The sequence below is a fragment of the Tachysurus fulvidraco genome, chromosome 1 (assembly GCF_022655615.1).
Source record: "Tachysurus fulvidraco isolate hzauxx_2018 chromosome 1, HZAU_PFXX_2.0, whole genome shotgun sequence".
NCBI lineage: Eukaryota > Metazoa > Chordata > Actinopteri > Siluriformes > Bagridae > Tachysurus > Tachysurus fulvidraco.
Genome location: NC_062518.1, coordinates 43,979,987 through 43,996,803, shown reverse-complemented (window position 1 = coordinate 43,996,803; position 16,817 = coordinate 43,979,987). Strand labels below are relative to the sequence as shown.

The following is a 16,817-nucleotide window of genomic DNA, read 5'->3' as shown; positions in this document are numbered from 1 at the left end:
GGATATTTATTTATTTAGGATGTTTATCACAGACATGGGTATAAAATGCATGTGTACTGACATGAATGTGACATGTCCATCAAATCCACAATCGTCAGGTCTGGAGTTAATCATTCTCTCAGAAAACTTTTTTTTAATTATTATTTATTTATTTTTAGTTTATTTTTTTCAGTTTAGTTAGGTTAACAACAGATCCCGCGTTTCTATGGCGACACAAGGTGTAATTCCTTATGATCTCCTAGATTCTCATCTCGATCTTCACCACCACTGATCACGGAACGAATCGACTGCGCTCCTGATTTTCTACGAAATGTTTCTATGAAAATTGTATAAAACTGAAAAACAAAAAAGTTAAACCAAACAAACCTAAGCATACATTTACAGTCATGGAGTGCAAAAGTTTGTACCCCCTCCCCATTCCTATCAGTTGTAGCTAAACATGGTTTTAAAAATTAAAATAAAATGAAAGCCATCGTCTGTAACTGATGCCACAGGAAGGACGTTTTACTCATCCGTTCATTTTTATCCATCTTTTTTGTCAGCAGACGATTTAAAAATGATTTATAGCTGTATTCATGAGGAAGAGGAACTGCTCGTTTTAAAGGTGTGAAGCTTCTTTATGGGAGAAATGATTTTATTTTTCAGAAGTGGCTGCTCTCTTAGGAGGAGAAAAAAAAATCATAGCAAAGTGAAAATATCCTGAATATAGTTGTACTAAAAAAGTTTCCTATTAGATTATAATAAAACAAATATAGAATAATTTTATTGATTTCATGTATGAAATTGTGTCTTGTTCTTGGGAGAAAAAAAAAGACTAAAACGATCTTCCAGGAGATTTAATGCGTATGGAAAAGCATCTTAAACCATCTGATTAATGATGTTGATAATAATAATAATAATAATAATAATAATAATAATAAATCATTATTATTATCATACAAGAAATTAGATAATCCATCCATACTCAAGACATTTTCACATGCTGAGATTTTATTTATTTATTTATTTTGCACTAAGCTTACAAAGTGTTTTCTTTCCTGAACCCATCTGAGGTGAATCTCCTACCTCACATCCAGCGTTCCGTGGAATCGGCTCCAGATACGCGTTAAATTAAAAGCTTGTGAAATTAAGGTGGGATCTTTAAGGCTTTCTTGGAGGTGTTAATATTCACTTTAGAGACAGAGAAACTCTCTGTAGTCAGGTTTATGGGACTTTTTTAAGGGAGGGAATGAACAAATTTTTAGGGAAATAGCTATTAACCTTAAAATAAAAGTGCCAAAATATTTTTTTGCGTGAAAGTGCTATCTATTTTGTCGACGTTTGTGATCTCAGCCACCAAATCAGATTCCTTCAAGGTGTGTCAGATGAACCATGACTGTCTTTGCACTAGACAATCAAATAACATTGACCTTCCCCTTTAGAGAGACAAACTGAGAGACATGATAAGACTAAAACTAACTAACTCAGGAAAACTCCTAACTCCTTTATCTCCATTAAATAAAAGACATTGACAAAAGCGTGACTCTGCCTGAACTTTATCAGCACCAAAGCTGCGATTTCACTGAACAGAAAGTCAATAGATCATGAGTTTTAAACTTGATGAGACTCTAAGATGATTGAGTTTATTCATGTAAAAACCCAACATGTAAAACAATAGAGCTTCATAATAACCTGTGCTTGAAACTCCTGAAGCAATCATATATTGAATATAATGATAGAAATGTTTGTTTACAATTTATAAGGAGAACAAAACACTGGAAATTCAACACTTTTTAGTGAGGCGTTGTTTGAGAACGAGTCGGCTCTCTGACTCGACTCTTCATCATTAAGTGTTTGTTTATTTATTTAGCCTTTTCTTACGTACAGGTGTGAATCGACTCTTGGAATCTCAGTAACAAAGCTGTTTTTCTTTTTTACAGTTGTGTTTTGTTTGTGTCGGTTCTTTGAGTCGACTCGCATGCATGAGCTAGAGTTTTACTTTTTTTGTAAATATGTGCGATGACTTCATTCGTTCATTAAGCATTTAAATGTTTCCACTGAAATCCTCTTTCCACCTCGGAACTTAAATGTTGGCACAGGGATGTATTTGAGAACGAGTCAGCTGTTTAGGAGGTTTTATTTACTTTTTTTAACGTACAGGTGTGAGTCGGCTCTTTGAGTCGAATCTTCAGCACTGAAAGAGAATTCTATGTTCGACTCTCATGTGTGTATGAACCCTATTTATTTATTACAGAAGACTTTCCTTCTGGTTAAAATACTTGTTAAAATAATTTTAATGTTTTGCGGGAAATGATAATTAATTGTTTGTGATCAAAGGAATCGTCTGTGATGATCCGAGTCAAATGACTCACCAAAAAGACCTAGGATTCATAAAACCTAATGAATCTCCAAGGGATTGTTGTTCAAAAACTACATTAACATAAACATTAAACATTCATCCCTATAGATTAATCCTTCATCGTTGTTTACATGTACAAGTATTACCTAAAAGCCAGCACTAGATGGCGGAAGTTCACAGCTGATTTTTTTTAACACTCGTATTTCGACAGAACGTCTCTAATTGGAGGAAAAGTTGTGTGTCTGACCAATAGCGGCGAGGATAGATTATATTAACCAATCCTAAAGCAGAAGGCGGGGTTAGTGGAGGATGGTTTTAACTTTAGGTCAAGTTTTCAAAATGGCGAATCTAGTTTCACTCTTCACTCCATAAAGATGTTAATAAAAGTGGCTACTTGCAAAACAAAACAAACAAAAACAAACAAACAATACATACAAGTTCGTATTTACGTCAGGACCGGAAATCAAGGTTACGTTGTGTGAGAAGAAAAAAAACCCAAAACAAAACATACTTAAGAGCAGTTTATTTACGGCTTTCTTGTCACCTCTTAACTTTATATATATGTATTATATATAAAGTTATATATATAGTACACATTAACGGTATAAAAGTTTTAATAGTGAAACAAACAAAACAAGAAACATCCACTACGCATTTGATGAAATGGACGGCTGCGACAATCCAAAACAATGACCGCCATTGGCTGTTCGCAACGCCTCATGGGAAATGTAGTCCGCATGCGCGAGTCAGCCGCTGATTCCGTTCACACAGAACTACATTTCCCTACATAACTCAAACACGCGTAGGCGGTGAACGCCATTTTGTCGGCGTCGCCTCATGCCTCATGAATATGCAGCTAGAGATTTGCGTAAAGAGGTCGGGCGACTTTCATGTTGAGGCTCCGTAGCTGCGTAGCTTAGTGTGTACTTTTGTGCGTAAATGAGACGCATAGCGGCGTCTCCGCCCTCGCGCACCGCTTCTCGAGCTTCGTTCTGCCCGTTAGCGTTGACAGGACGTTACACTGATGTGCGGCGGGGAGACGGCGCCGTGCACGCGCCGGACTGGGTCCATGTTTACACGGCGCTGAGAGGCGCGGAGACGTAGCGCGTCTCGGACAGACCGGATCTCCGGTTCTTCTTCACGGAAGATGGAAAGCGCGACTTTGGCGGAAGGAAACTCTTGGAATTCCGGGTTAGATAACAAGTTAAAAAGTCCCAGCGCGACGTCCTGGGGACCCGCAGGCGGTGATGGCGGTGATGGCGGCGGCAGACAGACCGCAGACGTGTTTAACGGGAACCGGAGCGCGCAGGCAGCCGCGGGATTAAACATGAGCAGCAAAGCGGCCAAAAGCGGCCGTGGATTTACAGGAAACTCCACGTCCCTGCTGTTAAAAAGGCGGCGGCTGAAAAGAAACCTCTCCGCCGCCGCCGCCGGTGGGAAAGTGAACCCGGTCCCGGTGCCGCCGTCCTCCAACACACTGGACCGTAAGACGCTGCTGAAGCGTCGTCAGAACGCGCAGCTCCAGGCGGCCGACCGTCAGTGGGTCCGTGCCGATCTGCACCGCGGCTCCGTCCACGTCCACGACAAGCTCGCGCCCTCCAGCCCACCGAGGCCCGTCCTGTGCACGCTGGACACCACGGCGTCGGAGATCGCGCTCCGTCTGTGTCAGCTGGGCGGTAAGACCGCGTCCGTGGTGCGCGTCGGGACCAGACTACACACGACCACTGATGTAAACGGGAACTGCCGCAGCCGACAAGACGTCGTCGGGGATGTCGGGTCTGAGCCGAGCGACAGGCTGAGACTGTTATTGCTGCCCGACACGGGACAGTTTCTGCCTCCAAGTCCTGACCCAGACGTTCTGGACAACTTGTGCACGCCGAACAACGATGACGACGACGACGAGTCTGTAGGAGGCCGCGGGCGACGCTCCGTCTCGGACGACGAGCTGAGCTCTAAGCTGTGTGAGCACCGGGACTCCCTGAGCGACGACATGGTGTTGGGGACGGACGCGTCTGCACTGAGTCCGGCTTTCGACAGCACCAATGAGGGTCTCGATACGTACGGCAGCTCCTCGGATGAGCTTGAACTCGAGGGACCCTCGAGCAGCACCGCTGACCCTGACCTTCCGGAGCTGGATCACTTTACTGACACTGTTAAGGACCGACCCGAGCAAATGAGCCTGAATTCGGATTCCGTATCAAAGTCGGGCGACGAGCCCGACCCTCTCTCGTCCCCGCTGTCCCGGTCCCGGGTCGGCTCGGCTTCCGACCACGACTCGTCTCCGGCGCTGTACGTCCAGCTCCACGGGGAGGCGGCACGTCGGCTCGCCCCGGACGAACGACCGCTGCAGCTGCAGAACGACTTCCTGTTCAAGCTCGGCTTTAAGGATCCGTGGCGCGTCCAGGAGGAAGGCATGAACACCGAGTTAGGGTCCCTGCTACGCTTCTACGCAGGTAACCTCCTGCTTTACTCTGCCCACGCTTGTGTGTGGTTTATTTTCTTTCACACAGACCCCAGGTTCACACCGACAAGCCACAAACTCTACGTCCCTGGACCAATCCTACAAATTTGGGTAGACCGCTGTTTCTGCTGTTCCCCACACAAGGCTTAATTCTTACGACTAATTCAAACAGCCCGGTTTTCATTGCTAATTCGATTGTGTGGGGTTCAGCTGTAGCTAAGCTACTACTGTTTCTTAGTGCAGGACAGGCCACGCCCACAAGCCACTACATCCTCAAGCCACTTGTAGCCTGCTGGTGCGAGTGTCAGATCAGTGACCACCTTCAAACTCACTTTCCTCTTGTATCAATTAATAGCAGATTGCCGCATGTGTTGTACTCTGTGTAAATTACGTCACTCTCTCTTTCACACACACACACACACACACCCCTGATGGACCAGGTAGAGGGGTGCCAATATTTTGTGAAACACAGCAGATAAACATATAGTAATTCTACACCTACAGTGTGACCTATATTTTAGATTTTAACTATTAATATGGCAACAACCCGTGTGTGTGTGTGTGTGTGTGTGTGATGCTTTAGCCGTCACTACACACCCCTCTGAGATCACACAGATGTTCACTTCCACGTGTACTCGACGTGTCTCTCAGCCGAATTCGCCTCGTCGGATAACTGACAGGGTTCATCCTCGAATCACGCGCCGTACAGGACGTCACATACCATAGCGCTCATAAGTTTTCACCCCCCTTACCCACTTCCACACTTTATATCGCTAGGACCTGGATGTGAAACACACTTCATTAAGGATAAAACATCAGGTTAAATTGCTCGCTAATGAAGTTGTTAGCATGTTTCGTCAGCGGCAGAGTTTATGGCCCTGAGTTTATGAGCCCCTCTGGAATAGCATCTCTCTCTCTCTCCCTCTCTCTCTCTCTCTCTCTCTCTCTCTCTCTCTCTCTCTCTCTCTCTCTCTCTCTCTCTCTCTCTATGACAGTGTCAGTTTAATAACGCTTCAGATCCGCTTTAGTTCCGAGCACAGGGTCTGAATTGGTTTTGCGGCCAGTTTACAGCTTTTATCGGGACAGATGTGGGCTAGAGGTTTGACATTGGCACCCCTGACATCTAGTAGCTTTATTATTTCCCATGTTAGGAAAGAAAAGAGGAACACAGTCTTTCCATCTCTCTAGTTTCAAGCAAACACAGAAGCGGAAGATTTAAGGAAATGACCAGAAAAGTCAGATTCATGTCACATTTCTCCTTATAGTCGCAGTATAGTCAGCAATTTCTCTCTCTCTCTCTCTCTCTCTCTCTCTCTCTCTCTCTCTCTCTCTCTCTCTCTCTCTCGCTCACTCTCTCTGCCTGTGTCTCTTTCTGTCTGTCTGTGTTTCTCTATCTGTGTCTCTCTCTGTCTGTCCATCTCTCTCTCTCTCTGTCCCTCTCTCTCTCTCTCTGTCCCTCTCTCTCTCTCTGTCTCTCTCTCTGTCTGTGTCTCTCTCTCGCTCACTCTCTCTCGCTTTTTCTTTCTCTTGCTCTCTCTGTCTGTCTCTCTTTCTGTCTGTGTGTCTCACTCTCTGTCTGTGTGTGTGTCTCTCTCTCTGTCTCTCTCTGGCTGTCTCTCTCTCTCTTTCTCTGTCTCTCTCTCCCTCTCTCTGTCCCTCTCTGGCTGTCTCTCTCTCTTTCTCTCTTGCTCTCTCTCTCTCCCTGTTTGTGTGTCTCTCGCTCACTCTCTTGCTCACTCTCTCTCTCTGTCTCTCTCTTGCTTTTTCTTTCTCTTGCTCTCTCTGTGTTTCTCTCTCTCTTTCTGTGTGTCTCACTCTCTGTCTGTGTGTGTGTGTCTCTCTCTCTCTCTCTCTCTCTCTCTCTCTCACACACACACACACAAACACACACACACACACACACACACACACACACACACACACACACACACACACACACACACACACACACAGGTTTAAATCCCTGGATTGGGTTCAGGAGATTATTAACCTGTAGTGAAGAGGTTAGTGGAGTCGACTTTATACCAGCAAACCAGTCACGGCAGTTGAGCGGCTCGGACAGATCACGTGTGTTTATAGAGCCGAGACGCTGAGTCACCTTCAGAAAACAGCGGTTCGGTTTTAGCCTTTAGACCTTTTGTATTAAATCGCCGACATTTTAGACGTCGACTAAACACCAGTATGAAGAACTGTGTGTTTCCGCAGTACAGCAGCAGGTACGGAGCTCGGTCAGCTCGCTAAGCCAGCAGTAACTACACTCTGTTTACCACAACAGAGCGAGCGCTTACTCAAGGTGAAACCGGGCTTGTGTGGAGTTTTTTTTGTTTTGGTTTTTTGCGTGTCGTGTATAACGTCAGAGGATGAGAGTTTCTCGTTATGTTCCTTATGTAGACTGGAAATTAACAACAAGAAAAACATGTGTTGTTGATTCCGAACTTATCACCAACCTAAAACCACGTCACACTCAGCGGTTTCATCTGTCCAGGTCATCAGTCTCTGGTTGCTATAGTAACAACGTTGATGGACGTATCGTCTTCACTTTCATTGCACCGAATTGCTCGTAGATTTGGACACGCCCAAAAGAGGTGTCATTTACTGAATGTGAATGACTACACACACACACACACACACACACACGCACGCACACAATGTTTTGGTGAGCTGACGTGTGACCTGTGCTGAATCTTATATGTGACTTTTTTTGCTGATATTTCTTTGTGAAACGTGTGTGTGACTCCTCATGTTGTGACGTCACAGTTGCCCGCAGTTCGGTAAAAAGCTTGACTCCCTTTATGACGATGTCACAGTCGATGTTGATGGACCATCCTAGACCGACCGTTCTTCCACGCTTGCAGAATTGGAAAAGAAGGAGAAAAAAGAATAAAACGCAGTGACGCGTTCCCAGCATCATGACATCACAAGGCAGTTCTAAAAACGTCCCGTGATTAAATTCCGGCAGCCGAAAAATTGAGCCTCGTACCATTGATCTGTGCGGCTGCTAATGTGCGCGTAAATATTTAACCACGTCTGCACACACATGTGGTTCACTGTGCTGTAGCTCCTGGGGCTAAACACACACACACACACACACACACACACACACACGTGTAGCCATTGGAAGCTGTGTCATTTGCTGTGAACTTGTTTATTTATTTCAAACGTCTCTCTCTCATTCTCAGATACTTCCTCTTCTCTCTCTCTCTCTCACACACACACACACACACTTTCTCATTGGTTTCTCATTGTTGCTAACAAAACAAGGCAGTGCGCTCTGCTCCCACGGATGCACATGACACGGCCACAAAGCCTCAGTGGCCGACTTATGGTGCTTGGACCGCGGCTGTGTTCCGGCTCTCGCTCCATTATCACCACCCTGAATGTGCCGAGGCTGGAATGGATGCAGGGGCCCTAAACGGGTGGAGGTGGGGGGTAAGAAGGGGGCTCATTAAATGCCCTCTCTCTCGGCTCATTCGGATGCAGCGCGGCCTCGTTGTTCTTGGCAAGAGACGTGCTACTGTCTCCGCGAGATCCACTGCATTAGAGAGCGAGAGAGTGGCAGGAAGTGCTTTTATTCACTCAGCTGGGGACAGCAGCCATGGTGTGAATACGGATATGGGCAGAGAGAGAGAGAGAGAGAGAGAGAGAGAGAGAAGCAACAGCAATCGAAAAAAAAGCAACATTGTAGGTCGCGGGCTATTAGTCAGAAATATATCTGTCAGTACAGGCAAGACCAGTTTATTTTTCTAACGCGTCCTTTCAATGTGCTTTACATAAATAAACCAATATAAAAAGAATTTAAACCGGTAGGATTTTGATTATGCAAAGAATGTAGTAAGTGTCGTTAGCGCAAATAATATAGCTCAAACAAAACGACCGGCTCAAGCGACTCCTCAGACCAGCCCTACGGAGCGACGTGTCATTCTTCTACGCCATAACGTCTTTTAGTTTCTTTTACTGTCTGATGCATAAAAACCGCAGAAAGTATAAACTTCGGGTTCGTCCGTCATACACCACGCCGTACTTTGTTGGTATAAAGACGTCATGAAGAATAACAAGGCACAGTAGGATGCAGGAGAGCTTGTTGGCAGATCTGGAGGTGGTGTACTTTGGTCATAAAGCTAGCTTTATAACTCCTAGTGTTATTTCTCACAAGCAGCAGCAGTATCGGTCGCTATACGCCAGTGTCCGCTAGTTAGCGACATTATCAGACGACTACCATGTTAATCTTGCAGAAAGTATCGCAAACATATAAGCAAAAGTGAGGTGCTGTGGTGGAGATGTGACCGAGACCCTAGGGGAGTTGCACTCTAATTATCCGTGTCCCCTACATCCGTCGTCATTTCATTGCTAATCTCCTTTTAGATGGTTTCACACCTTAGAAGTGTGGCACATGTTGGCATTGGAGGCGGCGTACCAGAGCGCCTCAGAAGTGGTGAATGGTGTGATAAAGTGCTGTGTCACACACATTCGTTTCTAGTGTCAGTATGCACATGAGTCATGCAGTGTTCTGCAGGTTAAGCGCGCTAGCTGAGGCGGCTAATGCGCCTGCTGTGTGACTCAGATTAAGAACAGGTCACCTGAGCTATCGGCCTTCCGGGATGTCAGTTAGTCACATTCTTGTGTGTGTGTGTGTGTGTGTGTGTGTGTGTGTGTGTGTGTTTTGCTCTCTCATGCCCACACACTTTCTGCCCATCCCCCTATCCAGCAATCATACCATGCACACACACACATACACACTCTCTCTTTCTCTCACACACACACACACACTCCTTTTATTTTCCCACTCGTCCCTCTATCTCCTCTCACGTCTTTCTGACAGAAACAACCGGAAATCCCCCTCGTTCCGATCCTGCTCTCGGAGGCATGTGTGGAATGTACGCTGGCTCCTACGGCATGTCAGGCATGTTTGAGAGGAAAAGAAAAAAAAAAAAGGCGGGAGGGAGACACGAAATTGCTTTAGATCTGCGTCCGAGTTCATAGCCATGACCGCTTCTCCCTCATACAGCACTAAGCTGCACTTCAGTTGAAAAAGCAAACAACAACAACAAAAAAAAGCATGCTAACATTGCTAATAAAATGACTCCTTATGATGAAGGATGGTAAAAGACGTAGCAATTAGCGTTTTACACCCTAAACCAAGATGGCTGATTGTGTGAATGGATTAGCATTTGGATATTATTTTTTTGAGCTACATTTAATAAGCTAAATATTCAAGAGGACTCACGAGCTAAGCTAGCTCACTAAAACACTATTACAGAGAAACGTTTTATGATTATATCAGTAAGCGATGAGTAGGTTTTTAGTAGTTAGCAAATTCAAGCCAGTTAGCTTGGAAATGCAAGCTAATTTACTGATCGTGAGAAACATTTAGCAGTTACAGATGAGAGCTGGTTTAGTAGAAGGTAGCGGATGTTAGCTAGTTTGCTAATAGCATATGTGAGCTAGTTTGCAAGTATATAGCAAATGAATGACCAAGCTGCTAGAAACCGTTCACTAGTAGATGGCAAATGTGAGCTAGATAGCAGCAGCGCTAGTTAGCTAAGTAGTTAGTAAACACTGGGTGCTTATAGCAAATGTGAGGTAATTTCTGATCAGATAGCAATAAACTAATTTATTTCTAAATAAAAACATGGTAATACATAGCAAATGTTAAGTAGTATGATGAGAGTTAGCAAGCTAGTTAAAAATAAAACGGATAGTGTGTTACACTTAAACACTCGATTTTAAATAAACAAGAGGGCTGATTGTGATTGGCATTTGGATATTTTTAAGCTAAGGGATATAATCATTCGAGTGAACCTGTAAGCTGAGGTAATTTATGGTCAGATAGCAATAAGCTGCTAGATAAAATAAAATTAGTGATTATTTACTAATAATTAATAAATAGCTAATGTATGTTAGCTAGTGTACTGATAGTTATCCAATGCAAACTAGTTTGCTAGCAGTTAAGAAATGCAAACCAGTTTAGTATTTGGTAGAATGCGCGAGTTCTTTGCTAGTGGCTAGCAGACAGGAGCAAGTTTTTCTCACAGATAGCAAATAAGCTCACACATGCTGCCTAGTTTGCAAATAGCTTACTGGTAGTTAGAGAAGTTAGTTAGTTAGTTAGTAGTAGTTAGCAAATACCTGCCAGGTTTACTAGTACATGGAGAATACAAGCTTGTTTACTAGCATTATTTAAAAAAAATCTGTGTTTTTGAATATTAAGTATCAATCCTCAGGGATCAGTCAGTATCTTGTCATTTGTCAGCCGTGTTCGCGGACGAATTCCCGAAACGATCCCTCAGTTAGCATTCGGAAAGCAGACTCCCCTCACCCTCCACATTCCTTTACAGCTTCATATCAGCCATGTTCCCTTCAGATAAGATGATGGAAAAGTAAATAACGCTCTGAGGTTAAAGGTCCACGAGCTTGCTACAGCTTCAGTTTGTCGGGTGTGGTTCTAAATGTTCGTAAGTGTGAACAGAGCGTTTATTTTTATCACCACAGGATTTTAATGCTACTTCATCTGAATGTACCGACTCTCATATTTTATGGACTTTACCTCTTTATACAATAAGGGTTTATTTTATTTTCATTTTGTGTTCGTGTGATTATTTTATTTTATTTTTTTTATGGAGAAACTCACCAGATCCAAAAGCTTTTTCAGCAGTGGGAAATAAACCAGAACGCCTTCTGCTAAATCAGGACACCGCACTCGTCCCCTCAATTATTTACTCCTAGTGCTCTTTTTTTTAATCAGGACTTTTCTGTTTCTTTACTTTTAAGTAACGTTAAGTAACTAATAAATGAGCTTAAAATTTGTATGCTCAGACAGAAGAAAGGTTTTAGAAAGAATCGTCTCAAATTACAATATATATTGGAAAAGTTTAGATGAAGAATTTTTTTTGTTTTATCTTGATTTATTTATTTATTTATCTATTTATTTATTTACTTTTTACCTTCGGTAGCCTACTTACTTTCAGTAGCACATTTCTTTTTTGCTGCCCGTCTAATTTTTGTGCTTTTATTAATCTCGAAACTAGGTCAGGCGCAGTCAGCGTAGTACTTCAACCACGCTCTGAGCTTTGTGTTTATATTACCCAGAAGGCTCGGGTCACACGCTCGAGTACTGATAACCCAAAGGCGGTGACTTCTGGTAGCAAGTTTTGTATTTTTTATTTTTATTTTTTTGTGCATAGCAAATACGAGAGTTCATTAGTCGGTCGTAAGTACAAGTCGTAGTATAGTTTACTAGCATTTTACTGTTACATACCAAACATCGTGCTGTTTACTAGTAGCTAAGAATAGTCCTATAGTTTACAGGTAGGTAGCAAGTTGGAGCTAGTTTCATTGAACATAGCGAACATCAAGTGGTTTCCTAGTAGAAATTAAAAATGATTGGCTACAGTAGTTTTCTATGTATTTATCTAGTTCGCTAGTAACTGGCACGTAGCTTCCAGAAGAGCATACTAAAGTTCTGGGCGAGTTTGATCAGAAACCTAATAAATAGTAATGTAATTCACATGAACATGGCTGTGAAGCGAAAGTGTGCTAGCATCCATTCCTCCAGCATGAATTCCAGGTCAGTAAGACGTCTGTCTTTGTGCCAATCCTGATCTAAAAAAATTTTCCCGCGCCATTCTGATGTAAATCAGGAGTTCGGTGTGAAATATGTTATCCTGGCCTGCATGTCTCTCACTCTTAGCACTACAGATGGATCTCGCTCGCCAACTCTCGGACTCTGACGTTTGTCATTTTGGCCTTATAGATTTCGCACATCGTCAGACGGTTTAGCCGGTTGCCAGCGTAACGGATGCCGCCAGCAGCGCACGTAAACACTGTAATGAATAAAAATATATTAGCGTTACCGCTCATGATTTTTAGCCACGCTGCTTGTTCATTATCGTTGTCTTTATATCACGCTTGTGCATGTGATGGGATTTGGTGCTTTGTGTTTTGCTAGAATTGTAGTTCTACAGAAACATTATTAAATCTGTTGGCTGTTAAATTTAAATTTTATTTTTAATTAATTAATTTATTTATTTATTGATGTTGAGCATCAAATGTTGTATGTCAGTGTCACTAAGAAAAGAACGTTCTTTCAGACTCATGGACTCAGACATCTGAAACTAGAGCTGCATGTGTGTTTTTTTTTTTTTTGGTTATAAATTTCTAAACGTTTTTATTAATCGTAAAATTCTTTTAATGATAAAATAGCAAACGGAGACACATTCGACTCTTTTTGCAACTTAACAATTTATTTATTTACTTATTATTTATCAACTTGGATAAATAGCTGTTGTTCATTTAAAATATAGTTCTGAGGAATTTTAGGAGAAATGAATGGCCAAAATAAATAAATAAAATACATATTAATATATATATGAACATTTTTATACGTTTTCAATGTAATTTACACAAGTAGTAGATATTTACTAGCAAAAAAATTGCGTTTTTATATATGTACGTTTTATAAATACACCTTTTTATTTATACACCTATATAAATAATATATATATATATATATATATATATATATATATATATATATATAGATATATATATATATAATTTCTGTACTTAATTACTTCTAGTAATGTAGCAAACCTTGCTTAATCTCTGCACATTTATTTATTTATTTGTTTGTTTGTTTATTTATTTAAAAAATAATGAATTTGTCGAAGTATGACGTGATTTATTTGTTTGTGATTTATTTGATTGTGGTGTTCAGCCTTGCCGGTGTTTAATAAGCACATTATCCCAGGTTATCAGATAAGCATTGCGTAGGTTCTGATCTCACGGCACACACACACACACACACACACACACAGTGGTACGGCCAGCACGGAAGGGTCACGTGAAGGAGTTTCAGAGCGAGCCCTCAGGAGACAAGCTAATGATTCAGGAGGACGCTGACGGACAGCTCGAGCATGTCTGATCCGTGGGAAACGTTGTCACGAGTGAGATTCACAGCTTTTACATTAAAGCTCAGGAGATCATCTGTTACGAACCAGCCATCTAATATCTTATTAAAGCCAAAGTAAGCCATAGAACTCACATTGAATTCAGAGCCATAGAAAGAGAATTAAAATAATGTTTTTCAGCAAACAAACCGATCAGTATATGAAACTCGTCCCCTTAGAGTTCAGGGCGTAAAGCAGCACTTCGTACCTTTTAAAAGTGTGCAACTCTATTTACACACACAGCATTTAACATACGCCGTTATATCCAGAGCTTCTTCTATTTCATCGCATTTTATACAATTGTGCAGTTGAAGGTTAAGGGCCCTGTTCAGGGGCCCTCAGCTCGGTGGACCTGAGATTCAAACTCACAACCTTCCAATCAGTAGACCAACACCTTAGTGACATCCCTCAGTCTTCTGAGGATGAAAATATCCTTCACTCCATCACACTTCACTGCTTATCTTGTTGCTCACAAAACACGGAGGCGTGCGTTTTGTCTCCCGAGGTACGTCCAACGCAGCAGAACTCTACCTCTGCACTTTGAACAGATCGACACTGGAAGATGTTGGCCAATACTTTTTTATTTATTTCTTTTTTTTTTTACCAATTCACAATTTCTGACCTGGCGCGCTTTTATTTTTTTTGCTTTTATTTTCTCTTTCTCTTTTCTCCTCCTTCCACATTCCCACTGTTCTTGAGATATATCTTGACTGATCAAACAAAGAAGCTCCTCCTACTCACACGCATGAGAGCATTTGTGTCAGTAACTGTACAGAGAAAGAGCACACACACACACACACACACACACACACACACACACACACACACACACAGAGCAATGAGGTAGATTAGAGTCAGACCAGCAGGGAGAGACGAACACATCTGATACCCAGCCGTCTGTATTAAAGCTCCTGGGGTGTTAATGTGACCTTTTCACCCCGAGTTCACACCAGGAAGCCTATGTTCACTCCTGCAGGTGATCAGTCGCTCGTGTCACTCCGAAATTCAAGGAGTGACAGGATATCAAGTCTTTTTTTTATTATTTTTTTTATCAGTGACTTTTTCTAACGCATTTTTTCCCATATGCTCCATTTTTTTTTGACCATTTTTTTAATTTCCAATGACGTCCCTTCAAATTTTCCAGTGACATTTTAACTCTTTTTAATTAATATTTTTATTGAATTATTTATTTATTTATTTATTTATTTTTCCTGTTCTTTATTCCACTCTATAGCAGAGGACCTTGTTAGTTCTCTTTCAATCTTCCGTTTTTGTTCCTTTCTTTCACTCAATTTTCTTTCTCGTCATTTTTCTTTCTCATCACTTTGCTTGTCCCCCCATCCCCCCCACCCCCCACCCATATTTTCTCTAATACCATATTGCGTAACATTCTCACGTTAGTATTTAAATACCAAAGCCTCAGCCGGGAGATTATTCAAATATCTGTGCAGCTTCGTTGTTTAAACAAAAACGTTTAATGTGTTTGTCCATGTCCTGAAGTGAATTTAAAAAAAGAAAAAAAACTCCATCCTTGTTGGCGTGTAGTTCCTTTCATCCATATCAGCGTATCATCCCGCTGCATCCTTTTAAAGAACGGCTTTATAAAACCGAAGGCGGAATCCGACGGGACGATAATCGCACTTCCGAGAGCGATTTCCACAAATAGCACGAAGTTAAATTTCAAACGAGACGAGACGTCTGACTTTTGTCCCCTAGACATACAGACAGACATACAGAGAAGACTTCTGGAGCGGAGTCACGAGGAACACTCGTTCCTCCTCAGGCGTAACGCTAATCCCTGTCCATCTCGGTGACTGCGCGGAAACCCGCTGGAGAAGAACCCACGCTCTTATTCCTCTCAGAAACACAAAGCTAAGCACATGCTAATGAGCCGCCGCGCACAGACGGAGTAAATGAGATGTCAGTCTGCAGCTGTTGAATGCAGGAACTTGCTGTCTATTAATAGTTCTCGTGTCAGGGATCTTTCGCTTATATACGGAGAAAGAGGGATCGTAGGATTCCAAAAAAAAAAAAGACCAGCGTCTGTACAGATTTCTAAACGTTTCTCTTTCTCTGGGTTTTGTTTGGGTGGATACTTGCCTTTGTATTTATATCAATTTGCATGTGAAAATTAGCTGCAGTACAAAGAACACTGAAGGAGGTCGTGGTATTGGTTAAAGTTGCAGATTCCCAAAGTCCATCATTCATTCAGGTGCCTATTGAGCTGCGAGTCGGTGATGTTTCCCTCCCTTCTTTATCTGTGGTCATGACAAATTCTAGTCAAACGGATTGAATCGCTCACTCTCACTCATTTTCTACCGCTTATCCGAACTTCTCGGGTCACGGGGAGCCTGTGCCTATCTCAGGCGTCATCGGGCATCAAGGCAGGATACACAATTTGTCACAGAGGAAAATCTTTAATCTTGGTTCTTAGGCATTCGTGATTAATACCTTCACCGCTTCTGTTCCACTCGTCTGGTGTTTGTCTGAGGGAGCGAACACTCGACTGTTTGTGGGGTTTTTTGTGTGTGTATATATTGTCAGAACTCGCATGTTCTCCCCGTGCCTCGGGGGTTTCCTCCGGGTACTCCGGTTTCCTCCCCCAGTCCAAAGAAATGCATGGTAGGTTGATTGACATCTCTGGAAAATTGTCTGTAGTGTGTGTGTGTGAGTGAATGTTAGTGTGTGTGCCCTGTGATGGGTTGGCACTTCGTCCAGGGTGTATCCTGCCTCGATGCCCGATGACACCTGAGACAGGCACCCGTGACCCGAGAAGTTCGGATAAGCGGTAGAAAATGAATGAATGAATGAATGAATATTGTCAGAATTGGCAGATGAACTGATTCAGATTTCAGAATTGAGCCAAACAGAGTCAAGATCGCAGCAAGTACAAAATATCTAGAGTAGTTCAACAAAAGTAGTAACAAGACAGGTCAGACTTTGTGGAGATGGAGGTTTCCTCTTCGACATCGGTGACATTGAGTCCTAAGGTTCTGTGGTGTTGATTGGAGGATCTGGGTTTGAGCCCCAGCACTGCCAAGCTACCACTGTTGGGCCCTCGAGCAAAGCTCTT

At 42.5% G+C, this 16,817-nt stretch overlaps 1 protein-coding gene across 1 annotated transcript in view; it reads left to right on the top strand.

Annotated features, from left to right (window-relative positions):
• Positions 1-3,157: 3,157 nt before the first annotated feature.
• The window catches only part of phlpp1 (PH domain and leucine rich repeat protein phosphatase 1), a 44,013-nt gene continuing 30,353 nt past the window's right edge, over positions 3,158-16,817 (top strand). The window contains exon 1 of the mRNA XM_027176980.2: positions 3,158-4,791. Coding sequence (XP_027032781.2) covers positions 3,486-4,791 — 1,306 coding nt within the window. The 5' untranslated portion in view covers positions 3,158-3,485. The remainder of the gene's footprint in view (positions 4,792-16,817) is intronic.